This window comes from Microcebus murinus, chromosome 10, assembly GCF_040939455.1.
Source record: "Microcebus murinus isolate Inina chromosome 10, M.murinus_Inina_mat1.0, whole genome shotgun sequence".
Classification (NCBI taxonomy): Eukaryota; Metazoa; Chordata; class Mammalia; order Primates; family Cheirogaleidae; genus Microcebus; species Microcebus murinus.
This window is the reverse complement of record NC_134113.1, coordinates 57375446-57401806: the sequence shown is the minus strand read 5'-3', so window position 1 is coordinate 57401806 and position 26361 is coordinate 57375446. Positions and strand designations below refer to the sequence as shown.

The 26361-nt window shown below is 45.7% G+C and overlaps 2 protein-coding genes and 1 pseudogene across 6 annotated transcripts in view; 2 read left to right on the top strand and 1 right to left on the bottom strand.

Annotated features, from left to right (window-relative positions):
• ZNF740 (zinc finger protein 740) overlaps nt 1-299 on the bottom strand; it is a 10093-nt gene extending 9794 nt beyond the window's left edge. Inside the window, exon 1 of the mRNA XM_012763434.3 lies at nt 79-299. The gene's annotated coding sequence lies outside the window, so the exon portion shown is untranslated. The remainder of the gene's footprint in view (nt 1-78) is intronic.
• CSAD (cysteine sulfinic acid decarboxylase) overlaps nt 1-26361 on the top strand; it is a 26797-nt gene extending 436 nt beyond the window's left edge. For 2 of the 5 annotated variants that reach the window (XM_012763383.3, XM_012763367.3), the window contains exons 2-15: nt 15154-15290; nt 15579-15705; nt 15792-15882; nt 16201-16307; nt 16721-16836; nt 17336-17415; nt 17734-17788; nt 22762-22878; nt 22963-23027; nt 23299-23380; nt 23810-24009; nt 24167-24218; nt 24317-24406; nt 25658-26361. In XM_012763383.3, the coding sequence (XP_012618837.1) occupies nt 15165-15290; nt 15579-15705; nt 15792-15882; nt 16201-16307; nt 16721-16836; nt 17336-17415; nt 17734-17788; nt 22762-22878; nt 22963-23027; nt 23299-23380; nt 23810-24009; nt 24167-24218; nt 24317-24406; nt 25658-25831 (1482 nt within the window). In that variant the 5' untranslated portion in view covers nt 15154-15164 and the 3' untranslated portion in view covers nt 25832-26361. Of the gene's footprint in view, nt 1-14559; nt 14613-14823; nt 14932-15153; nt 15291-15578; nt 15706-15791; nt 15883-16200; nt 16308-16720; nt 16837-17335; nt 17416-17733; nt 17789-22761; nt 22879-22962; nt 23028-23298; nt 23381-23809; nt 24010-24166; nt 24219-24316; nt 24407-25657 lie in introns of those variants that run through there. The other 3 variants (XM_076007298.1, XM_076007299.1, XM_012763411.3) reach the window with 3 other exon arrangements.
• Nucleotides 4435-4596, top strand: LOC142873489 (uncharacterized; annotated as a pseudogene).

Here is a 26361-nt window from a genome sequence, read left to right as displayed (position 1 = left end):
CGCCCCACGGCCTGCGAGCTACTGAAGCGCTGCCGTCTGCCCTGACTACACTGTGCGCTCCCTGGTGCGTGCTCCTACCTGCCAGACGCGGCCTCCCGCAGTCTCCCCGGCTGCGCGGCGCCTCCTCCAGGGCCCAGCACAGCTTGCCAACCCTGCGGCCGCCACTGCCCCCGCCGGGACCGAGGCAAGTTTACAAACACCAACCTGGGCCCGTTTCCCCGGAAGCACTTCCCCCTCCCCCTCGTCTTCTCCGGCAAGCGGCAACATCCACTTCCGGGCTCGGGAGCTAGACGGGTGGGGGCATCCAGAAAGGGGGTGAGCCTAGGGACACACGGAGAGGTGCAGCTGGTGAGTGGGCGGTGCCGGCGCGCGGAAGGACCGGAGGAGGGCGGGCCCCACCGGCGGCGCGTGCGCCCTGGCGCATGCGAGTCCTGGCCGCCATCTTGAGTGAGGGCGGGAATCAGGGCCCTAAAATAATTAATTATGCGCTGGGTGCTTGCTCTTCGAGAGGGTTTGCTGGACTCCTTGAAAGAGTGCCATCACTGCCCTTTCTTCGCTGACGTTGTCCTCAAAGCTTCTAAGCCGCAGCTCCAAGTAGAGCCAGAATAGTTTCTTCCCAACCTTTTCACGTAACTCAGCCGAGATTGTCTTTACCTGAACTTTCCAATGGGGCCAAATCTGCAGATTTTGGGGTCAGCTGGGAGAAGAGTTAACTTTGTTTGCATACTCCTGCCTTGCATGCTCAACCACAATATGAAAATTGGTGTTCTTTCAGAGGCATTTCCTGAATAGCCCGAGGCCGCCCTGCTCTCTTACCTGCAGAAGTCAAAGCCTGGTCTGTGCACCCCAGGCCAGCCTAGTTACTTTCTACCCCTTCCACCTTTATTCCAGGCCCTACAGCATCTAACATTGGCCTCCTCACCTGGAAAAGACCGTAGGACTCCTCTCAGTGGGAGACTAGTCTCCTTGGAGACTTGGCCACGCACGTTGGCCCCTGAGCTGGGCTGTATTAGGGAAATGGAAACTTGAGCCTATCTTCAAATTCTCTTCCCTATTTTAGTCATTAGGGAGAGGTCTTGCTAAACATGGACCACGCAAATTGCACTTGATGGAGGGAAATGTCGGTTCCATTTAAGTCCTGATTTCTGCTGTACGTGATATTAGGTTGTGAGTTTAGGGGAATTAATGGCGGAAGCAAAAGAAAAAAATGTTTATGATGAAAAAAGACAAGGATTCCAGAGGATTTTTTGTACACAAATTTCCTTAAGCCACTCTACGATTTGGGCCATTGAAATCAAGTTCCTTGTCCTCTTGGAATCCTTAAGTTGAGATAAAATGAAGACAGAGAGAAACATTACCAGAAACAAGTCTTTTAAATAATCTTAAAAAAAAATTAGCTCATTATTTCTTTTACAAATCCACACAATACATAATTCAAAAGGCAAAAAATAAGATTGAGTCGCCTCCTCTATCCCATGCTCCTGAAGGTAGTCATTCTTATCTGTTTGGTATATAGCCCTCTAGACTTTTTTCTGTATTCATACAAAATTTTTTTTTTCCGTCCAGTACATATTTATTGAGCACCTGGAATGTGCCACAGTTCACATTTAAAAAATTGTTGTGTAGTGTTCCAAATTGTGTAGTGTTCCAAATTTATGTTTGTATTTCAATTTGTCTAGTCCCATCTTGAACATTTAGGTTGGTTCAGTTTTTTTGCTTTATAAACAGTGCTATAACTAACATCCTTAAATAGTTATCCTTTTGCATTTATAGATTTGTAGGTAGGATATGTGTATGTTAAGTTTTAATAGATTTTGTGAAATTGAATTGTAAAAGTTTGCAACAACTTACTCAGATCATAGTTCACTGGAACTTCAAATGCCTGGGTTGAGGGGAATCTTCCTCCCTGAGCCTTGATAATTGTTTTTATTTTTTTGTGGAGATAGAGTTTCACTATATTGGCCAGTTTGGTATGGAACTCCTGGACTCAAGTGATCCTCTCGCCTCAGCCTCACAAAATGCTGGGATTACAGGCATGAGGCACCTTGCCCTGCCCCTGCCTGAATTTTTTTGTATAGTTACTGATTTGATTAGTAGGTGAAAAATTGTATTTCATTGTTTTAATTTGCATGTCATTAATAATGAGCTTAAGCATTTCTTAGTGCTTTTTCTTTCTTCTTTCTTTTTCTTTTTTTTTTTTTTTTAAGATGTAGATCTGGATCTTGCTATGTTTGGGCTGGTCTTCAACTCCTGGGCTTAAGCAATCCTCCTGCCTGAGGCTCCCAAGTAGACAGGACTATTTTATAGCTTTCTCACCATTTTAATGGTTTTTGTAAACTGCCTGTTCATATCCTTTACCTATTAAAAAAAAGTAGATTGTCTGTTTCTTACTGATTGGTAGAAATCCTCTCTATGTTATGGATATTAACTATTTTTTGTCATCTGCATTTAAAATATTTTCTCTTCAGTTTTTATTTATCTTTCAGCTTTTTTTTTTTTTTGAGAACAAAAGTCAATTTTTATGGGAAAGCTTTTCTTTTGTTTTTTTCTTTTGAGACAGAGTTTTATTATTGCCTGGGCTACAGTGCCGTGGCATCAGCCTAGCTCACAGCAACCTCAAACTCCTGGGCTCAAGCGATCCTCCTGCCTCAGCCTCCCGAGTAGCTGGGACTACAGGCATGTGCCACCATGCCTGGCTAATTTTTTTCTATATGTTTTTAGTTGGCCAATTAATTTCTTTCTATTTTTAGTAGAGACAGGGTCTCACTCTTGCTCAGGCTGGTTTCGAACTTCTGGCCTTCAGCGATCTGCCCGCCTCGGCCTCCCAGAGTGCTAGGATTATAGGCGTGAGCCACCACACCTGACACTTTGGGAAAGTATTTGAAACATTCCTATCAAAGATGGGAACAAGTCAGGAATGTTTACCATCTAAACTAATATTCTGAGGATGGGTGTGGTGGCTCATGTCTATAATCCTAATACTCTGGTAGGCCAAGGTGGGCAGATTATTTGAGCTCAGGAGTTTGAAACCAGCCTGAGCAAGAGTGAGACCCCATCACTACTAAAAAGCTAGAAAGAAATGAGCTGGACAAATAAAAATATATAGGAAAAATTAGCCGGGCATGGTGGCACATGCCTGTAGTCCCAGCTACTCGGGAGGCTGAGGCAGGAGGATTGCTTGAGCCCAGGAGTTTGAGGTTGCTGTTAGCTAGGCTGATGCCACAGCACTCTAGCCCAGGCAACAGTGAGATTCTGTCTTGAAAAAACAAAACAAAACTAATATTCTGAGGCTGGGTGCAGTGGGAGCACTCTGGGAGGCCCAGACAAAAGATCTCTTGAGGTCTGGAATTTGAAACCAGCCTGAGCAGGAGCGAGACCTCACGCCAGTCTCTACAAAAATAGAAACTTGGCCTGGTGTGGTGATACGTGCCTGTAGTCCCAGCTACTTGGGAGGCCAAGACAGGAGGATCATTTGAGCCCAGGAGTATGAGGTTGCAGTGAGCTTTGATGAGGCCACTGCACTCTAGCCAGAGTGACAGAGGGAGACCCTGTCTCAAAACAAACAACAAAAAATCTAATATTCTGCTAGAATACCTGACCACTCCAAAATCTCATTATTTTCATGTAAATATATTCATCTATAAAGAGAAATGATTCACAGTATATTAAAACTAGTGAGTTCAGCAACATGGCCAGATGTAAGATTGACAAACAAAAATTATATAAATATCTTCTTGCTAAGGTCAGGGCTAAAAAAGGTAAAAAAAATAAAATAAAATAAAAAATTATATAAATAAAATTAAGAATAACCAACCATAAAATGTCATGAAATAGTCTCATCCACAATAAAAATATTATGTTTCTAGAAAAAAAATTAACAGGAAAGTGCAAGGCATGTATTAAGAAAACCATACTGGCTGGGCTCTGTGGCTCACACCTGTAATCCTAGCACTCTGGGACGTCAAGGCGGGCGGATTGCTTGAGGTCTGGAGTTTGAAACCAGCCTGAGTGAGACCTCGTCTCTACTAAAAGTAGAAAGAAATTAATTGATCAACTAAAAATATATATACAAAAAATTAGCCAGGCATGGTGCGCATGCCTGTAGTCCCAGCTACTCAGGAGGCTGAGGCACTTGAGCCCAGGAGTTTGAGGTTGCTGTGAGCTAGACTGACGCCATGGCACTCACTCTAGCTTGGGCAACAAAGTGAGACTCTGTCTCAAAAAAGAAAAAAAAGAAAACCATACTGCTTTAATGAAGAAAAAAAAGGATTTGATTAAATGGAGAGTTTTACCAGGTTCATGAACAGAAAGACTACTGAAAAGACATCAATTTTGGCTATAGATTAAGTTAAGATTACATTAATTTAAAACAACTTAAAGAACTTAAGCTAATTTTAAAATTTATATGAAAAAGAACAATTTAAAGGAGAGCAAAGCTTTGTGCAGTGGCAGTATCGTAGCCAATGAGGTTTATCCAAGGGGAGATTATTGCCAGCTGAAAACTTTTCAACTTTTCAATTTCAAAACTTTTCAAAACCCTGCCATGACGACTTGAAATATAGTCGGCATTGCCAATTTTTGACAGTCCCTATGGGAGCTAAGGAAAAAAAAAAGAGCAAAAAACATTTGAAAAACATTCAGTAGATAAGATAATGAGTGGGAAAAAGAAAATCATGAGTTATCCTTAACCACTTTAATAGTATCTTTATTTATAAAAAATTTAAAAAGTTTTACACTGTCAAATCTGCCTGTGGCTTTTGGGTTTTTGTGAGACGCTACCTCAAGGTTCTTAAAATATGTCGCTGTACTTCCTTCTGATATAGTTGTATATTTTCAGTTTATGTCTTTATCCTAGCTGCAGTTTATTTTTGTGTATGGTGAGAAGCAGTGAGACATGCTAGACTTAAAAGGGACCAGAGATACAGAGGAAGAGGTATTGCGTGGAAGTCAGAAAATGATCTAGGCTTGCTGCCTTGCTACCTTTAATTGTGGACAAATTAGGTCACCCTCTGTGGCCCAAAAGTCCTCATCTTGAAAATGAGAATGAGTAAGTGCCCATTCAGGCAAATTTCTGGTACTACTATGAGGATCAAATGTGGCAATAGATGATAAGGCTTTGAGAAGGAAAAAAAAAAAAACTTTGCAAATCTAAATTATCATTACTATAGATTCTTGGCTGATGGAAATGAAATGTAAGCAGAATGCAGCATTATTTTTCAGTACCTGTACATTGTTGATTCATTCAACAAATGTTTACTGAATGCCTTTGTTGAGACCCTGGGAGAGGGAAGGGAGAAGATGGGGAAGATGGAAACTAACTTTTATGGGGGTGCCTATTTTGCATTGGTTTACTTGATGAAGGGTAAGACTTAGGTCTCTCAGCCCAGGAATGTGCTGTCTAGAAGCGGTCAAAACATGGTATACACAAGGAGAGTTTGTGCCTCTGTTAATGTGAGTGTGGAGTCAGTGGGGTTTGTTGATAAGCCGACAGCACACAGGGCAGTGTTTTAACTTTCTAACAATAAGCCACTTCAAGTGGTAACTGCCTAGATCCCTTTACCCCCAGGCGGGCCTCCTCCTGTGTGACCTTCCCTAACTCCTCTTCCCTCTGGCCCACCCCATCACTTTTCTAATAGTATTGTAATGATACCTGATCAGTCCCGTCGTCCCCGCCCCCCCCCCCCCCAGCTCTCTATGTGGTTAGGGAAAGCCTGAGTGTTTGCTCCCTGGAGCCTGCCCTGAGCCAGTTGAGCAGGGTTGACAAGTTGTGCCTTTCCTTGGTGAGCACTCCACTCTGTTGTGCAAATCATGCCTTTATTTTACGTGGTAGTCTCCCTCACTGGCCTATTAGCTGCAGCCCACAGGGCAGATGCAGCACCTGGGGTAATGCCAGCCAGGTACACAGAAGTAGACACTCAGTCAATGTTTGCTGAACAAGCTGAACCCATTCCCCTCCCTGAGAGCCAGCGGGGGTTGCAGAGGTTGCATAATAGGAATGAGTGGTGTGGGTTGCTTTGCCATGCTTAGTAGACCTTTGATAATAGTAGATTGAGAAAGTTGGGAAACCACATAATATACAAATGACATTCCTTGAGCCTGGTGATTTATATATTTTGGAATACTTGCGGCCCCTAATTCCTTCATAATTTTTTGTTGTTGTTTATAAATAACCTTTAATTATATAAGTAATGTGAAATGACTGTACAAAATTATAAAGATATGGAAATATATAAATAAGAAGATTAAAATCATCCATATTTCCAATATCTAGAAAGAAGTACAGTTAACAGTTTGAAATATTTTTCCTTCTTTTTCAGTCTTTTAAAAAATGCATAGAGAGTGACCGCTAATAGTTTTGGGGTGATGAAATGTTCTGGAATTAAATAGTGGTGACTGACACACAACTTTGTGAGTATAAAAACCAGTGAATTACTTTATTTATTTTTTATTTATTTATTTTTTGTGTGAGACAGGGTTTCACTCTGTCACCCAGGCTGGAACGCAGTGGCCTGATCATAGCTCACTGCAACTTCAAGGTCCTGTTCCAGTGATTCTTCTGCCCCACCTGAATTACTTTTTTTTTTTTTGAGACAGGGTTTCACTGTATTGCCCTGGCTAGAGTGCAGTGGTGTCATTATAGCTCAATGCAACCTTAAACTCCTGGGCTCAAGTGATCCTCCAGCCTCAGCTTCCTGAATAGCTGGGAGGACAGGCACTCACCACCACGCCCAGCTAATTTTTTTTTGTTTTGTTTCTATTTTTAGTTGTCCGACTAATTTTTTCTATTTTTAGTAGAGATGGGGTCTCACTCTTGCTAAGGCTGGTCTTAAACTCCTCACCTCAACCGATCCTCCTGCGTCAGCCTCCCAGAGTGCTACCGTGTTTCCCAGAAAATAAGAGCTACCCATAAAATAAGCCCTGGCAGGATTTCTAAGCATTTGTGCAATATAAGCCCTACCCCCAAAATAAGACCCAGTGATGGGCGTGGCTCTGCAGCATATATGGACAACCCATGCATTTGGGCGTGAAGCGGTAAAGAAGATGAGCAGCCCTTCTCATCTGCCCCATGAGAGCTCTATTGCTCAACATGGGAGATTAGGGGCAATGGTTCTAGAGGAAATAGAGTCACAAGAAATTCAGGATGGAATTCGGGGTTTGGAGAGTTATGATGTTCCAGAAGAAGAGACGTAACTATATTTGAATAAATGTAGATTGTTGTACTGTACTTTAAAAAAATAACACATCCCCTGAAAATAAGCACTAGGGTGTTTTCTTGAGGAAAAATAAATGTAAGACCCTGTCTTATTTTTGGGGAAACACGGTAGGATTACAGGCATGCCAGGCAAGCCACCGTACCTGGCCCAATATTTTTTTGATTTGTGAGACTTTCTTCTCCCTGCATTTCTCTGCTTCTACTAAATGCCTTTTTTCAGTTCGTCTATGTTTCCTGTATGGTTCAAAGTTAGGGGCTTTCTTTAAGTGTCTGGTAATCCTGGGCCATATGTTCACATTTTAGAGTGAGGCACTACGACATGCTGGAAGATTCAAGTGCATGAACAGGTCATATTGACTGGTGGGCATCACTGACAGGTGATTGTGTGAGAACCAAAATAAGTATCAGTAGGTCCTTTCTTGGGCTCGTCAGTTTAGTTTCTTCAGAGAGGTGTTCTTTGATTTCCTGCCCTTGAAGAGTTTACCCCTGGTGACTAATTCTGAGAGCTGATTGGGGTTGATTTGATATGTAACTTCCTCTGAATCTTCCTGTATGCAGGACAGTGCCTCATCCCCACCTTCTGCACCTGGTGTCCTAAAGTCCTGGTCTCTCTGTTTCAGTTTCTCCAGAGAACAAACATTCTGCTTCTTTAGAAGTTGGAGGAGAGCTACCTGGCTGAGTGGGCAGGGGAAGAAGAATGAGGGTCTGGCTGTGCCTTATACAGATCATTTCATCTCCATGTTTTTATTAATGGCTGTCTCCCCACCCCCACACCTTCTAAGATAGCTAGTGCTTTCATTCCTGAGCCTTCCTGGGCTTCTGCCCCAAGAACCAGCTTGTTTCCTATTGGCTCTTTGCAGACATACTTGTTTGGCTTTCTGTTATTTGCTAACCAGTTACCACTTCTCCTCTGCTTTCTCTCTTCTGTGATTATTGAGATCTTTCACTTCTTGTCTCTTTTCTCATTTGCCTTATTCATCCAGATTGAAAATTTGATTGATGTAATTTTGGTGGAGTTTTAGGAAATAGTAGTGGTAAACATATGTGTTCTATCTGCTGTGTTTAATTGGAATGAGCACAGAGACCACGAATGATAGTGATACCAGTTTGATTGGTTATGTGGTTTTCACTAGCAGAATCCAGCAGGCTTGGTGGATTTGGTGAGAGAAGGACAGGCTAGTTGAATTGCGCTTGGAAAGAGAGTGGTTAAAACTATAGACTATACAATCTAGGTTATATAAGAGGTCTTCAAAAAATTCACGGAAAATGCATATAATGAAAAATGACGCATAGATTTCAAACTTTTTTTGCACCAAAATAAATTAATGCTAACTTGTTATAACATGTCTGAACAGGATCTAGTTTGAGGCACTAAGAAGGATAAGACATCAGTTTGACAAGAGCCTCTATCAGAGCAACATGAATTCTGTTAAAATTGAAGCAAGAACAAGCATCAAATTTATGTTGAAGTTTGGATGAAAAAATGGTGAAGTCACCGATATTTTACAAAAAGTTTATGTGGAAAATAAAACCAAAGAAATCAGGAGTTTACAAATGGACAGCCCATTTTAAGAAGAAGTGAGATAGTGTTGAAGATGAAGCCTGTAGTGACAGACCATCCACATTAATTTTGAGGAAAAATTAATCTTGTTCATGCCCTAATTAAAGAGGACTGACCACTAACAGCAGGAACAATAGCCAACACCATAGACATCTCAACTGATTCAGCTTACTCAATTCTGGCTGAAAAATCAAAGGTGAGCAAACTTTTCACTGATGGGTGCCAAACAGTTGCACCCAGATCAGCTGCAGATAAGAGCAGAGCTTTCAGTGGAAATTTTAAACACGTGGAATCAAGATCCTGAAGCCTTTCTTTGAAGAACTGTAACAGGTGATGGAATACGTCTGACCAGTGCAATCCTGAAGACAAAGCACAACCAAAGCAATGGCTACCAAGAGGTGGATGTGGCCTAGTCAGAGCAAAAGGGGGACTGGTCAAGAGCAAAGGTCATGGCAACAGTTTTTTGGGATGCTCGGGTCATTTTGCTTGTTGACTCTCTGGAGGGCCAAAGAATGATAGCATCTGTGTATTATGAGTGTTTTGAGAAAGTTAGCAGAAAAGCACCTGGGAAAGCTTCACCAGAGAGTCCTTCTGTACCATGACAATGTTCCTGCTCATTCCTCTCATCAAACAAAGGCAGTTTTGAAAGAGTTTCAATGGAAAATCATTAGGGATCCTCCTAACATTCCTGATTTGACTCCTTCTAACTTCTTTTTTTCCCTAATCTTTAAAAAAAAATCTTTAAAGGGCAACCATATTTTTTTCAGTTAATAATTTTAAAAAGACTGAATTGACATGGTTAAATTCCCACCGAGGACCTTTAGGGCTGGACTAAATGGCTGGTATCATCACTTACAAGAGTGTCTTGAAATGGATGGAGCTTTTGTTAAGAAATAAAGTTTATATTTTTTATTTTTATCTTTTAAATTCATTTTTTCATGAACTTTTTGAAGTCCTCTCATATAAGTGAAGAAAGGAAAGATATGAGGGAGTTGACAGTTTGAGGAATTTATAGACTACAGATCCCATGAAGTCAGAAAAAACATGGGGATTTTTTAAAATTAATTAATTTATTTTTATTTTAGCGTATTATGGGGGTACAAGTGTTAAGGTTACATATATTGCCCATATCCGCCTCCCTCATTGAGTTAAGAGCTTCAAGTGTGTCCATCCCCCAAACGTTGCACATCTTACTCATTGTGGTTGTATGTACCCATCCCCTCCCCCCACCCTCCCGACACCTGATAAATATTACTCCTATATGTCCACTTAAGTGTTGACGGTTAATACCAATTTGCTGGTGAGTACATGTGGTGCTTGTTTTTCCATTCTTGAGATACTTCACTTAGCAGAATGGGTTCCAGCTGTATCCAGGAATATACAAGAGGTGCTATATCACCATTGTTTCTTAAAGCTGAGTAGTACTCCATGGTATACATATACCACATTTTATTAATCCAACATGGGGATTTTTCAGATAAACCCTACTTGGTCCTACCAGCATCCTCTCAAACAGGGGCTAGAGTGCTGTTCCTAACTCTATTATTCCTGTTTTTTTGCTTAGTTTTCCATCTTGTGGGTTAGCGTCCTTGCTTTTAAAAAGAAAGGCTCTCGGAGGCAGCCCATACACCAGTTTAAAAAAAAAAAAAGGAAAGGCTTTCTGCAAAGCTGGGTGCAGTGGTGCACATGCCTGTAGTCTCAGCTACTCGGGAGGCTGAGGCAGGAGGATGACTTGAGTCCAGGAGTTTGAGTTCAGCCTGAGCAACATAGCAAGACTCCATCTCTAAAATGAAAAAAGAAAGAAAGACTCTTTGCGGGCAGGGGCTCTTCCTGGGACAGGATTCCATGTGAGGAATGAAGATAGTGATGTCTCACCTCCCCGTTTTCTCCAGGAGGAAACTGGGAGTGTTCAGTGTTCAGAGCACCCACCTCCGGGTTTCATTTCTGAGCAGTAGCTGAGGTGCATGGATAAAGAAGGTGCCAGTGGACTGAGCTAAAGTTTCCCTTGCAGACCTTCTGTTCAGAGCCTCGGGGGAAGCCTCTCTCCAGTGAGAGTCTCTTGCTTCACCAGCCATTCCCTCTTTAATACCTTGCACCCTATCCCCGTGCCTCGGCCCCCAACTCTGACAGGAAGGTCTTCCCCGGCCTGCTTGTGAAATCCAATGGCCTGAGCTCAGTTACTAGAGCAATTGACATCCTTGTTGCCTGCAGACTTTCTATGAACACCTGCACGCGCCTTAGAGATTCTGTCTTTTATTTTCTAGAAACTGGGGCCCTAAGGGCCCCTCAGGTCTCCTGGCCCAGTGGTTTTTCCACTACAGTGAACTCTGTGCCCAGGAGAGCCGTGCATGAGGCAATGGAGCACCATAGTTAGGGCTTCAGAGCCCAACACACTGTGTCTGAACCCAGCTCAGCCATGTGCCGGCTGTGTGACCAGGACATGGTACATAGTGTCTCTGAAACTCAGTTTTCTTATTTCTAAATGCAGATGATAAATTTATCCTAAATGGCAATGCAAATTAGAATAATGCTCATTAAGTACAGAGGGTGGTATATGGTAAGTACCTAAATGGTACCTATTTTTGTTAACCTCTGTCCTCCTTCAAGCCTCTTGATTTCAACTGCTGCCACCCACCAGGGAAGCTGGAAGGAGTGCTGATGAAGGACCGAGGCCTGGGTTAGCTCTCCTGTTTTTCCCAAACCCAATCCACCCAGGAAAATGTAAGGGTAGGACCACCAAGGATCCTTGGACCTATGTTTTCAACTACAGTGATGTATCTCTTAAAGATGGGGACATGTTCTGAGAAACACATCGTTAGGCAGTTTTCTGGTTGTGCAAACCTCATAGAGTGTTCTTACACAAACCTCGATGGTATAACCTACCACACACCTAGGCTATACGGTATGGCTGTTGCTCCTAGGCTACAAACCCGTACAGCATGGACTGTACTGAATACTGTAGGCAATTGTAACACAAAGTATTTGTGTATCTAAGCATGTCTAAACATAGAAAAGGTATAGTAAAAATATGGTATAAAGATAAAAAATGGTACACCTTCATAGGGCACTTACATGCAGAACTGGAAGTTGCTCTGGGTGAGTCAGTGAGTGAACATGAAGGCCTAGGACGTTGTTGTACACTTTATAAACGCCATACATTTAGATTACACTAAATGTATTTAAAATTTTTTCCTCCTTCTGTAATAAACCAAACTTAGCTTGCTATAACTTTTTTTTTTTTTTTTTTTGAGACAGAGTCTCACTTTGTTGCCCAGGCTAGAGTGAGTGCCGTGGTGTTAGCCTAGCTCACAGCAACCTCAAACTCCTGGGCTCAAGCGATCCTCCTGCCTCAGCCTCCCAAGTAGCTGGTACTACAGGCATGCGCCACCATGCCCGGCTAATTTTATTTTTATATATATGTATATATTTTAGTTGGCCAATTAATTTCTTTCTATCTATAGTAGAGACGGGGTCTCGCTCTTGCTCAGGCTGGTTTTGAACTCCTGACCTTGAGCAATCCGCCCACCTCGGCCTCCCAGAGTGCTAGGATTACAGGAGTGAGCCACCATGCCTAACCACTTACAAACTTTTAAAAACTTTTTTACTCTTTTAACATTTAGCTTAAAACGCAAATACATTATACAGCTATATAAAAATATTTTATTTCTTTATATCTTTTATTCTGTAAGCTTTTTTTTTTTTTTTTTTTTTTGAGACAGTCTCGCTTTGTTGCCTAGGCTAGAGTGAGTGCCATGGCGTCAGCCTAGCTCACAGTAACCTCAAACTCCTGGGCTCAAGCAATCCTGCTGCCTCAGCCGCCCGAGTAGCTGGGACTACAGGCATGCGCCACCATGCCCGGCTAATTTTTTTTTTTATATATATATTAGTTGGCCAATTAATTTCTTTCTATTTATAGTAGAGACGGGGTCTCGCTCTTGCTCAGGCTGGTTTCGAACTCCTGACCTTGAGCAATCCGCCCGCCTCGGCCTCCCAGAGTGCTAGGATTACAGGCGTGAGCCACCGCGCCCGGCCTGTAAGCTTTTTTATATTAAACTTTTTTTTTTTTTTTGCCTTTTAGACTTATTTGTAAAAAGTAAGACACAAACACACATTAGCCTAGGCCTACACAGGGTCAGGATCATCAATATCGCTGTCTTCTGCCTCCACATCTTGTCCCACTGGAAGGTCTTCAGGGGCAGTAACATGCATGGAACTGTCATCTCCTGTGATAACAATGTCTTCTTCTGGAACCTGCCTCCCAAAGGACCTGCCTGAGGCTCTTTTATAGTTAACTTAAAAAAAAAAAAAGTAAAAAGAGTATACTCTAAAATAATGATAAAACATATAGCATAGTAAATATTTATACATAAACCAGTAACATATCAAGTATTGTTTATTGTACGTAATTGTATGTGCCATACTTTTATACTGACTGGCAGTGCAGTAGGTTTGTTTATACCAGCATAACCACAAATGTGTGAGTAAAGCTATTTTGTGCTACTGTTGTTATGACAGCTAAGACTTGACTAGGAGATAGGAATTTTTCAGCTCCTTTATAATGTCATGGGACTACCATTGTTGACTGGAATGTTGTTGTGTGGCATGTGGTTGTAGCGTGAGATCTAGTGGCTGTGGACAGTGGATTATATCAGTAGCCCCCTTTGAGGAAAGTTGCTTCCCTTCCAGATTTTCTTGATCATTTTGGCTCCTCGTTTGAGGGGTCCCCAGGCCTCGGTGTTTGCCCCTTCCTTTCATCCATCTCTCTGAGTGTTCTGTTCCTTGGGGGATGGGGCCCATCACAGGCTTCAGGAGTACCCACCTCTCACATCTGCTTTCCCTTCAAGTATCTCATCCGAGCTCTGGGCTTGGCCCTCTCCCATGGGTGCATCCGTAGTCCCAGGAGATTTCCACTTGGATGAGTATTTATACTCATCCAATAACCATTTTATTTTCTGTCCGGCTTTTCCTTTCTGCATTCCTATTTCTTTTAGGGGTACCATTATTTTTCTAGTCACCCAAGTTCAAAATGCCCAGGGTCATTTTTGAGTCTTCCTTCTCTAACATAGATCCCCTAAGTGTTGATTTCAGTGTAATCCAGGGAATGACCACGCAGGCGGACTGTTCCATCTGTCCGTTCCTACCAGCATCACCCTTATTCAAGTGCGGGTCACCTCTTGCCTGGTTTACTGCAACAGCCTGTTAATTCTTCTGCATCCTGCTGCTATGAACCTGTCTTCTGAGAGCATCATTTTCATCACATTATTCCTTGCTGAACAATCTTTCAGTGACTTCCCATTTTGTGCAGGATAAAATTTAGATTCCTCGGCCTGGCCGGCACTCGAGACTCTCCACAACCTCACGAGGCTCTGCCTGCCTCCCTTTGCCTCTGTGCCCCAGCCTGCTGGTGCCTTCTCTGGCCTGGGGAGGAGCCCTGCTCATTTCCCTGCAGCTCATGGCTTTCCTCCCCACACGCAAATGCTCCTTTTCCTCCCTGTCACCCATCCCATTTCTCCTGCCCGGGATTCGGCTCCACTGCAGGCCTTCCTCAGCCTTCAGCCCCCACCCACCTCCTTTCTGAATTCTGATGACACCAAGGGCCAGCATCCAGCCTGGGAGGGCTGGGTCCTCCCAGTGGACACACAGAGTTGGTGCTCATGCTAAGCAAGGACTCCCAGACTGGAAGGCGCAGGATTGCGCTTGTTTAGCAAAATGCTTCCTCAACATAACCTCCTTTCCTTCTTGCAAACAAAAGAGATCAGCCTAAACTGTTTCACCTCCCCCTCAGTGTCCAGGAAGCTGCCCTGCCTCCCCTCCCACACCCCCTCGCTGGGCTCTGAGGTGAGCAGTGGGAGACCCGCTTCCATGCCAGCTCTCTGCTTCCCTCTACCCTGCCACATGCCTTTTGCCTTTCATCTCATGTCCCCACCTTTTCTGTCAGCTAATGATTATACAGGGGACTTATCTCAACCTGCTGGCCCTATCCCAGGTCTGTCAGTGTTGTCTTTGGGGCAAGGGTCATGACAGTTATATCATGACCATGAGATTCGCTGGCTTTGCCTCACTCCCTCTGCCGCCTTGGTCCTGCTCTTCTGAGAAGCTATTGTGTCACTTGCCCCCAGCTCTCCCGAACTACCAGCACAGAAAGTCTTTGCCTTAGGTGAGCAGTGGCCACTAGGGTCCCCCTGCTTAGCACTAGCTGTCTTTTTCTCTTCCACCTGTTCACACTGGCTTTCTGCTTGGATGCTCGCACTTGCCCATGTTTGTGCACAGACGCTGGGTGGCTGGGACTGAGCTGCAGGGCTTGGATGGAGGTGTTTGTTGGTTAAGTCCAGGTAGGATGCACGGGCCAAGGAGAAAATGACTCCTGCTCTGCTCACAGATTTTATCCTGATGGCTGACTCAAAACCACTCCCCGCCCTGAATGGGAACTCCATGGCTGCTGAAGCCTTGCTCCAGGAGGTGTTTGGGATTGTCGTGGATGAGGCCATTCGGAAAGGGACCTGTGCCTCTGAGAAGGTGAGTCCTTTCTCCCACCCCCTCTTGCCCACCAACCTTCCCTTTCTCTTTCCAAACTCGGCTTAGAACTTTCCTCCTTTGGTAAGCCTTCTCCCCTGAATTCATCTCCGTCCCCCTGGGTGCCTCAAGGATTTACATGCTGGGTCTTACTACGTTTATTTACCCTTGTTCATGTGAATATCTTCGCTTTGAAAATATTCCTAAGTTGTTCTAAGTGCAAGTTGGCGATGCCTCGTGTCTATTGAGGCGTGGTTTGGACAGCCCGTCCACGGTGCCTTCCCCTCCCAGGTCTGCGAGTGGAAGGAGCCGGAGGAGCTGAAGCAGCTACTGGATTTGGAGCTGCGGAGCCAGGGGGAGTCGCAGGAGCAGATCCTGGAACGGTGCCGGGCTGTGATCCGATACAGTGTCAAGACCGGTGTGCCCTGGGTCCTGGCGGGGGCGGGGGGTCTTTGGAGTCTGCACCCAGCTCCACCCTGACCTTGCCCTGCTCCCCTTCTCCAGGTCACCCCCGGTTCTTCAACCAGCTCTTCTCGGGCCTGGATGCCCACGCTCTGGCCGGGCGCATCATCACCGAGACCCTCAACACCAGCCAGTGAGCCATCCCAGCCCCCCACAGAGGGTTTGGGTTTACTGGGGGGTCACTGGGGGGACCATTTCCTGGGAACCTCTGTTGGCAGAGCATTTTCCCTCGTATCCTTCCGGCTGTCTTCCAAGCCTTCTCATGCCTCCTGACCCCAGTCTCTTCTCATCCTTGCTTCCCTGGTTCTCTGTCACCAATCTGTCTTTCTCTTCCACCCCTTCCTTTGCCCATTCACACCACCTCCTTTCTCTGACTCCTCTGCTGGTTAGGGGCTGTCCCTGGCAGTCCCTGTCTGCCTCTCTCCTTTTCTCATCATTCCCTCTCTGCCAGGTACACGTACGAAATCGCCCCTGTGTTTGTACTCATGGAAGAGGAGGTGCTGAAGAAACTCCGGGCCCTGGTGGGCTGGAGTTCTGGGGATGGGGTCTTCTGCCCAGGTACGTGAGAAGGAGGTGGACCGCTCTTTGATCTTTTTAAGGGTTCCTCCTCCCCCATCACTCTCTTGCCCTAAGCATCTGGCAGGGAGGGGTGATTCCTCTTTGCGTCCTCACCACCTGGGCCCGGGCCAGACCAGAAAGGGCCGTCCAGTCCCCTCTATCTTCATGCTTGCCAGCAGTCTCTGGATCGGTGCCCTGGCCCGTGCTCTCTCCAGGTAGTGGCTGTCCCCTGGGGGCAGCCCAGCAAGTGGAGGGGGATAGTCAGGTGGGTCTACTGGCCCTGGGAATTCATGCCCTGGGAGCCAGTCACACCTGTCTCTTTGATGGGTTCTTCTGGTGGATAGGTCAGGGGAGGTGAGCTCTAGTCTTGACCTGGTGCCCATTCCTCTTGCCATGTGCCCTTCCCGCCACAGGTGGCTCCATCTCCAACATGTATGCTATAAACCTGGCCCGCTATCAGCGCTTCCCAGACTGCAAGCAGCGGGGCCTCCGTGCACTGCCACCCCTGGCCCTCTTCACATCAAAGGAGGTGGGAGGAGGCACAGAACCAACCCTGGGCACCTGATCCTTACCTCTAGGCAGCTAAATCAGGGACCCTTCTGCTACCCTCCCTACCCCGTCCTCCTCCGAGGCCAGCCTGAACCTGGGTGGATGTGCTCCCTTCCAAGTGAACACTCCCATTCCCTCTGCCTTCTGCTTGGGGGCAGGTGCTGGGGCAAGGAGTGCAGTGGCCTAAGTCCGCGCTCTTTCTGCTCAGGGTGTGGTCTGTGGACCAGCAGCATTGGTATGGCCTGGGAGCTTGTTAGAAATGCAGTCTCAGGCCCCACCCCAGACTGACTGAATCTGAACCTGCCTTTTAACCAGACACCCAGGTGATCCATGTGCACATGGACATTGAGAAGCCCTGGTCCAGGATCCCATCTGTTGTGGCTCAAACTTGACTTTTGCCCGACTTTCTCCTCCCCATCCTCCTGCCCGCTGACCACTAGCCCAAATCGTGTTAACCTGTCCTCTGCCTTCCTCCACAGTGTCACTACTCCATCAAAAAGGGAGCTGCCTTTCTGGGACTTGGCACTGACAGTGTCCGAGTGGTCAAGGCTGATGAGAGGTGAAAATACTTTTGTGTCCATGGCCCTGACCCAGCTTGCTACACTGTACCTTCTTGCTGCCAGAAAACACTGGCCACAGGCCCGTACTCCAGTGGCCTTCTCTGCCCTCACTGTTCCTGCAGAATTGCTTCTCCGTCCACCAGCGCCTGCCAGAGTCTCCTGCCCCAGGCCCGGAGAGCCCGCTCCCCCGACTTAGGGAAAAACCAGCATGTGCCCTCTGCATTGCCAACCCCACCTTCCCTGCGTTCCACAGGCCTTTCAACCCTCCTGGCCTAGGAAACCTCTCACTTCTCTTCCCACTTGGTTTTCTTTTTCAGAGGGAGAATGGTCCCTGAGGATCTGGAGCAGCAGATCATTATGGCCGAGGCTGAGGTGAGTGAGTGAGGGGCCCTGGGGTGGTGGGGCAGGGCCCCTCTGTCCCCTTCTGGAGGCTTGCTTGGGTGCGTCCTGCTCGAGGCACCCTTTATGCCTCCCCTGAGCTCCGTGCCCATCTCCCCTGTGGGCTGAAGCAGCTGCGGGAGCCTGAGGGCCAGGACACTAGGCTGTTCTCGGGGCCTGTGCCTGATTCTGAGGGGCAGGACTGAGCCACTGAGGGACCCCCAGGCAGCCCCACAGCGAGGATCTGGGGGCCTGGAGCGCTGCATGGAAGGTTTCTGTGGCCTGGGAGGGTCTATGCAGGGGAAGCTGAGGAAGACGAGTGGGTGGTGGTAAAGGCTGTGGGCCGAGCTTCGGGATGTGGGGCGCTAGCGCCCCTGCCCCAAGGGGCATGTGACTACTGCAGCTGTCTGGGAGGGCACCATCTGTGCAGTTTTTACATGTATGTATCTACCGCTTCAGAGTTCCACTGCTAAGAATTTGAACTATAAACCATGATCACAAGCGCATAGAACTCTGCATGAGAACATTTCCTGGAACAAAGTGTAATATTTTTAAAAATTTTAAATGTTTATCAGTAGATAAAATAAGTTATCGTATATCTGTGTGTCTGTTTCTTCCTCTGTAAAATGGGCATAATATAGAACTTGCCACATAGGGTTGTTGTAAGGATTAAATGAATTAGTATAGGTAAAGCTGTTAGAACAGTGCCAGGCACATAGATGTACTATATAAATATTAGCACAGTTGCTGGTTTTGTTGTTATTCATTATTATTGTTAGAGTACTACATAGCCATTTAAAATAATACGGTAAGAATATATATACTAACATGAAAATACTTCCACTATATATACTAAGTATATGTTTGCAAGTTGCAGTGTAGACTGGACATTAAAACCTATTTTTGTTATTAGAATAATATATATTTATTGATATATGGATGTTACCTCTGAGTAGCAGTACGAGCAGCAATTAGAATAACGGAGTTTTGCCTTTTATTTTATAAACTTTTTTTGGTAATAGCTTTATTGCGATAATTTACATAACATATAATTCACCCACTTAAAGTGTATAGTTTCGTAGTTTTTAGCATATTTACAGAATTGTGTAACTATCACTACAATCAATATTGGAACATTTTCATCACCTCAAAAAAGAAGCCCCATACCCTTTAGCCATCATTTTTGAATTCCCCCAAACCTCCCAGTTCTAGACAACCAGTAATCTACTTAATGTCTATGGATCTACCTATTCTGAACTCTGGAATCGTCCTATACATGGTCTTTTGGAATGAGCTTCTTTTACTAAGCATATCTTCAAGTTCATCTAAGTTGTGGCATGTACCAGTACTTCATTCTTTTATATGGCAAATAATATTCCATTACATGGATACACCACATTTATTTATCCACTCATCAGCTAATGGACATTTGGGGTATTTCAATTTTTTGGCTATTATGAATAATTATTATTATTTTGAGACAGAGTCTCACTCTGTTGCCCGGGCTAGAGTGCTGTGGAGTCAGCCTAGCTCACAGCAACCTCACTCCTGGGCTCAAGCAATCCTTCTGCCTCAGCCTCCTGAGTAGCTGAGACTATAGGCATGTATCGCCATGCCCAGCTAATTTTTTTAATATGTTTTTAGTTGGCCAATTAATTTCTTTCTCTTTTTAGTAAAGATGGGGTCTTACTCTTGCTCACACTGGTTTCAAACTCCTGACCTTGAGCAATCCTCCTGCCTCGGCCTCCTAGAGTGTTAGAATTATAGGTGTGAACCACCACGCCCAGTCTATTGTGAATAATTCTGCTATAAACATTTGTGTACAGGTTTTTGTGTTAACACATATTTTTAATTTCTCTTGGCTATATACCTAGGAGTGGAATTGCTGGGTCATATGGTAACTCTGCATTCCTTTTTTTTTTTTTGAGACAGGGTTTTGCTCTGTCACCTGATTTAGAGTGCAGTGGCATCATCATAGCTCACTGCAATCTCCAACTCCTGGGCTCAAGTGATCCTCTTGCCTCAGCCTCCTGAGTAGCTGGGATGACAGGTGCATGCTACCATGACCAGCTAATTTTTCTATTTTTTTTTTAGAGATGGGGGTTTCACTCTTGCTCAGGCTGGTCTCAAACTCCTAGCCTCAAGCAGTCCTCCTGCCTTAGCCTCCCAGAGTGCTAGGATTACAGGCATGAGCCACTGCGCCCAGCCTGTATTTAACCTTTTGAGGAGCTGTAACTGTTTTCCATAGTGGCCTCATCAGTTTACAATCCCACCAGCAGTGTATGAGGTTCTCAATTTCTCCACATACTTACTAGCACCTGTTATCTTTTTTTCATTATAGCCACTTAGTGGGTATGACATAGTATCTTATTGAGGTTTTTTTTTTTTGTTTTTTTTTTGTTTTTTTTTTTACCCCAAATATGACTTCATTAATTCAGCCACAGTATCTTATTGAGGTTTTGATTTGCATTTCCCTGATGATTAATGATGCTGAGCATCTTGTCATCTGTTTATTGGCCACTTGTATATTTTCTTTGGAGAAATGTCTATTCAGATCTTTTGCCCATTTTTTCCCCTCATAGAGTTTTTACTCCAGTAAGGGAGATATTCATAACTATATGTAAAACAACTAGCCGGGCGCAGTGGCTCACGCCTGTAATCCTAGCACTCTGGGAGGCTGAGGTGGGTGGATTGCTCGAGGTCAGGAGTTCGAAACCAGCCTGAGCAAGAGCCAGACCCCGTCTCTACTATAAATAGAAAGAAATTAATTGGCCAACTAATATATATATAAAATTAGCCGGGCATGGTGGCGCATGCCTGTAGTCCCAGCTACTCGGGAGGCTGAGGCAGCAGGATTGCTTGAGCCCAGGAGTTTGAGGTTGCTGTGAGCTAGGCTGACGCCACAGCACTCACTCTAGCCTGGGCAACAAGCGAGACTCTGTCTCGAAAAAAAAAACAAAAACAAAAAAAACCAACAACTGCCTGTGTGCTGTGAGCTCCAGGCCCATCTATCTCCCCTGTGGGCTGAAGCAACTACGGGGAGCCTGAGGTGTGGGGACACTAGGTTGCTGAGGGTAATACAGGAAAATTGACCTACTCAAAAGGTGAAAGTGTCAAGGAAGGCTTCCCTTAGAAGTGATGGTTGAGCTGAGATTTGAACAGAGAAAAGGAATTGACCAAGTGGTGGGCATATGGGTGGATAAGCACATTCTAAGTTTGTGTAGAGGCCGTGGATGTTTCTGAAATTGAAGATGTGGAGGTTAGACAGCTTCCTCCCTTTGCATAGGGGGTTTCTACTCCACCTGTAGCCTTTCTCATCCAAGGGTACTTGCTTGGGACCGGTGGTACTGTCCACCCTACCCTGACTCTTCCAGTCATTGAGGGGTCATTTGGAAGTGTGTCGAGCTATTTTATTTTGCTTTGTTTTGTGACAATAACCAGAGGGCATTACTGCCTTTATGGAGAGGGAACCAGGGATGCGAAACATTCTGCCATGTGTAGGGATAGCTCTGCATGAACAAGAGCTGTACCACCCAACATGCCAGTGGGGTCCCTGTTGAGAATCTACTGCTAGTTCTTTTTTTGTGTGTGTGTGTAACATAAAATTTACCATATTAACCATTTTTATATGCATAGTTCAGTAGTGTTAAGCACATTCACGTTGTTGTGAAATCAGTCTCCAGAGCTCTCCGTCTTGTAAAACTGAAACTATACTCATTAAACAACAACTCCTCATTACCCCCTCGCCCAGTCCCTGTCAACCAACATTCTACTTTCTGTCTTTAGGAATAATCTGTATTTGCAGGTGCTCCCCAGCACTAGCATCACTGCCTCAGCTCCACCTCAGATCATTAGGCATTAGATTCTCTTAAGGAGCGCACAACCTAGATCCCCTGCATGCAAAATTTACAGTAGGGTTCGCACTCCTGTGAGAATCTAATGCCACCATTGATCTGACGGGAGGTGGAGCTTATGCAGTGATGTGAGTGATGGAGAACAGCTGTAAATACAGATGAAGTTTTGCTGACACAACCACCAATGCTCACCTCCTGCTATGCGGCCCAGTTCCTAACAGGCCAAGGAATGGTATTGGTTAACAGCCTGGGCGTTGGAGACCGCAGCTATAGACTACATTGTCTTGATTACTGTAACTTTATAGTAAGTTTTGAAATTGGGAAGTTTAAGTCCTCTAACTTTTCTTCAAGATGCTTTTGGCTATTCTGGGTTTCTTGAATTTCCGTATGAATTTAGGATCAGCATATCAATTTCTGCAAAGAAGCCAACTGGGATTTTGATAGGGATTGTGTTCATCCATGAACATGAAATGTTTTTTCATTTACTTAGGTCTTTATTTTCTTTCCACAATGTTTTGTGGTTTTCAGAATATATATTTTACACTTCTTTTGTTAAAGTGATTCGTAAGTATTTTATTCTTTTTGATGTTCTTGTAAGTGAAATTGTTTTTTTAATTTCATTTTTAGATTGTTCATTGCTAATGTATACAGTTGGTTTTTTTATATTCTTTTTTATGGAAGAGTTCATGGACTGGTATAAATTTTTCTTTAAATGTTTGCTGGAATTCATCAGTGAAGACATTTGGGGTTGGGCTTTTCTTTGTGGTAGTTTTTGATTACTAACTGAATTTCTGCATAAACTTTCACACTATTTGAATTTTTGTCATAGCATTTTGATCTTCCAGTAAGACATTAAAATTTTTTGAGAATATGAGCTTTGGAAATAAGTAATCAGACAGACCTAGGTTTGAAGTTCATCTCTGGAGCTTCTGCTTGGATCTCTGAGTCTCAGTGTCCTTGCCTGCAAATTAAAGAGGACGGTAACACGTTGTTGTACGGTTGAAATGGACCAGGTCAAGCATGCAAAGAGCTTAGAGCTGGGCCCAGCACCAGGCTCTGGGTAGCTTTGAGATAACTCTACAGCTTCTTTTTCCCTCTACATTCTTGCAACAGGGCGCTGTGCCATTCCTGGTCAGTGCCACCGCTGGCACCACCGTGCTGGGGGCCTTTGACCCACTGGAGGCAATTGCCAACGTGTGCCAACGTCACGGGCTATGGCTGCATGTGGATGTGAGTGGGACTTGGGCCTGGGGTGGGTGGGGTGGGGTGGGCCGAGCTGAAGCCAAGGCCCACGTTGTTCCTCCTGCTCCACAGGCTGCCTGGGGTGGGAGCGTCCTGCTGTCACAGACACACAGGCATCTCCTGGATGGGATCCAGAGGTGCATACGGCCCCCTTCTTCCCAAATCTTGCCTTTGAAATCCTTGATCCAGAGAATAGTCGTGGTCTGGGCGGCTTAGGTTGGTACTGGGGAAAGGAGGTTGGTGGGAAGGAGACTGGAGAATGCTTGGTTAGGGCTGGAAGGTCAGACATGGGAATTCTTCCTGACTACTGGGGTGGGGTTGAGACCAAAGCCCCTTTACTGGAGGAGGGTCTCTGGTTGGGCAGCTTGAGGAGGAGCCACTGACCTGACTTTGCTTCACCCCACTCAGGGCTGACTCTGTGGCCTGGAATCCCCACAAGCTCCTTGCAGCAGGCCTGCAGTGTTGTGCGCTGCTTCTCCGGGACACCTCGGTGGGTCCACCCCTGCCCTTGGCCCTGCCCCTGCCCTGGCCCCATCTATCTCCCTGGAGCTCCATCTTCTTCTCTGTGCCACCTTGGAGGGTCCAGGCCTTACTGTGTTCTCTTTACCATCCCGTCTGAAGCTGAGTATCAGCCACCACCCTAAGCTGTATTGGGCTCCCTCACTTCCCCAGGGCCTGGCCTGTCATTATGCAAAGGGGAAAGTTTCCAGCTTAAAGCTGCTGTCAGAGGGATCCTGGGCAGAGTTTAGGAAGAACCTTGCCTGTTGGGAGAAAACGTAGTGAAGGGTCTGAGTCAGCTGGCTGCCATCCTAGCAATGCCCCCACCCGTTGTGGGGGCTGAGGGAAGAACCCCCAGCACTGCCCTGGAGCAGAGCCTGGTGCAGAGGCTAGGGTCTGACGGTCTCCTCACCCTGCACAGAACCTGCTCAAGCGCTGCCACGGGGCCCAGGCCAGCTACCTTTTCCAGCAGGACAAGTTCTACGATGTGGCTCTGGACACGGGAGACAAGGTGGTGCAGTGTGGCCGCCGCGTGGACTGTCTGAAGCTGTGGGTCATGTGGAAGGCGCAGGGCGGGCAAGGGCTGGAGCAGCGCGTGGACCGGACCTTTGCCCTTGCCCGGTAGGCTTGGGTGGGGGTCCCAGGGCCCCTCTCCCCATCCCTCCCTCTGCCTGCTCTCAGGGCTGCCTTTCTCTCGGTGTCTCTCTGGCTCATTCTCTGTGGCCTGCTTTTCTGTGCCTTTCCTCTTCATCTGTGATTTCTCACTGTCTGTTCGCAGGTACTTGGTGGAGGAAATGAAGAAGCGGGAAGGGTTCGAGCTGGTCTTGGAGGTGCGAGCCCCTGCTCCTTTGCAGCTCTCGGTTTGGCAGGGAGAGGGGAATCCGGCCCCGTTCCTCAGCTCATGCTTTCCCCTCCTCATTCTTCTCAGCCCGAGTTTGTCAACGTGTGTTTCTGGTTTGTACCCCCCAGCCTGCGGGGGCAGCGGGGGAGTCCAGATTACGAGGAACGGCTGTCTAAGGTAGGCTTTCCCGCCCGCTCTGCCCAAGCCCGCTCGGCGCGGATGCAGCTGGCGCGTTCCCGCCCCCTGCTGGCCGTGCGTGGTACGACAGGATGCCACCTGGAAGACACCCAACGTGGCTTATTTTGTCTGGTGGTGGGCATGGGGAGCAAGGTATATTTCTGGGAAGTAAGAAGAAGACAGGGGCATTACAGACGTCAGAGAAGTCACCAGTGTGCAGTCCACAGACCTCTGTGCTGGGAGCTCAGGCCCCGGACAGATGTGAGGCAGAAAGATGTTGGAAGAGCTTTAGCACTGATGCTGGGGACAGAACACCTGGTAAGCCCAGTCCATACATGCTCCCAGAGGCGAGCAGATATGTCATGCCCTGGTCCCTAAGGCTAGATAGGTACGAGGTGCTGCAGATGATCTGAAAGGACAAGAGTGTTCTTGCCCGTATGGAGTTGTTATTTTAGAAAACAAGAGTTACCAGCCGGGTATGGTGGCTCACGCCTGTAATCCTAGCACTCTGGGAGGCTGAGGCGGGCGGATTGCTTGAGGTCAGGAGTTCAAAACCAGCCTGAGCAAGAGTGAGACCCCATCTCTACTAAAAATAGAAATAAATTAATTGGCCAACTAAAAATATATAGAAAAAATTAGCCGGCCATGTTGGCGCATGCCTGTAGTCCCAGCTACTCAGGAAGCTGAGGCAGGAAGATCGGTTGAGCCCAGGAGTTTGAGGTTGCTGTGAGCTAAGCTGACGCCATGGCACTGTAGCCCAGGCAACAAAGTGAGACTCTGTCTCAAAAAAAAAAGAAAAAAAGAGTTACCTATTTGAAACCAGTGTATTCAAGGCAATTTTGTAAATTACATGCTAGATCACAGGACACAGATTAATATTATCAAAAATATTATAAGAATTAAATGAAGAAAGGAGAAAGTGTTCAGGATGACAGGCTTCAGGGCAGACTAAAGCAGTGTTGGGAATTAGAGAAAAGTCAGGATCTGGCAGAAAATGGCCCATGTGACAGATTTCTTGGAGATGGGCGAAATGGGAAATAAAGTAGAAGATAGAGAAGAAGATAGAAAGGCAGGTTGGATGTGGTGGAAAAATGTAAACTGGGCCAAGGTCAGGGTCTGAGCAATGAACTCTATGAATGGAAGGTGGCTGGGTGGGAGATAAAAGCATCTCTGGTAGCGGCAGGCCAGGAAACCAGCCCACCCCGCCCTGACTCCAGGCTGCAGCTGGAATCCGTCTCTACCCTCCCACAGGTGGCCCCTGTGCTGAAGGAGCGCATGGTGAAGGAGGGCTCCATGATGATTGGCTACCAGCCCCATGGGACCCAGGGCAACTTCTTCCGCATGGTCGTGGCCAACCCTTCCCTGACCCTTGCTGACATGGACTTCCTCCTGGACGAGCTGGAGCGGCTCGGCCAGGACCTGTGAGCTTCTGCTCCTCGTCGCCAGCCTTGACACTGAGTCTCTGCTCCTCCCTGTGCTCTCAACACAACCCTTCTAGGAAACAAAGTGCTCTTCACCGTGTCTGTATGCTTTGACCCACTAACTCTCCTAACTAATTATTTGCGAATCTTTAAGTATATCCATATGATAGAATGTTATTCTGCCATTGAAATTATGTTTATAAAGAGAATTTTTAGTGGTATGAGAAAAATAACTTTACTACAATCGTATGTTTAAAAGGCTGGATATAAGACTTTTTATATAATACCATCTGAGCTATGTTTAAAAATACATAGGAAAAGACTGATAAAATGAAATATGCCAAAATGTTAATAGTTTTCCCTGGGATAGAATAATAGGCAGTTTTTGAATAGACTCCTTTATACCTTTTGTGCTCCTTCCCTTTTATTATGTAGTGAATACGCATTCCTTCTGTAATAGGAAAATAATAAAGTTAAAACTTCAAATATATTATTTTGATATGTTTTGAAGTGTATTACCTTTCAACAAAATAA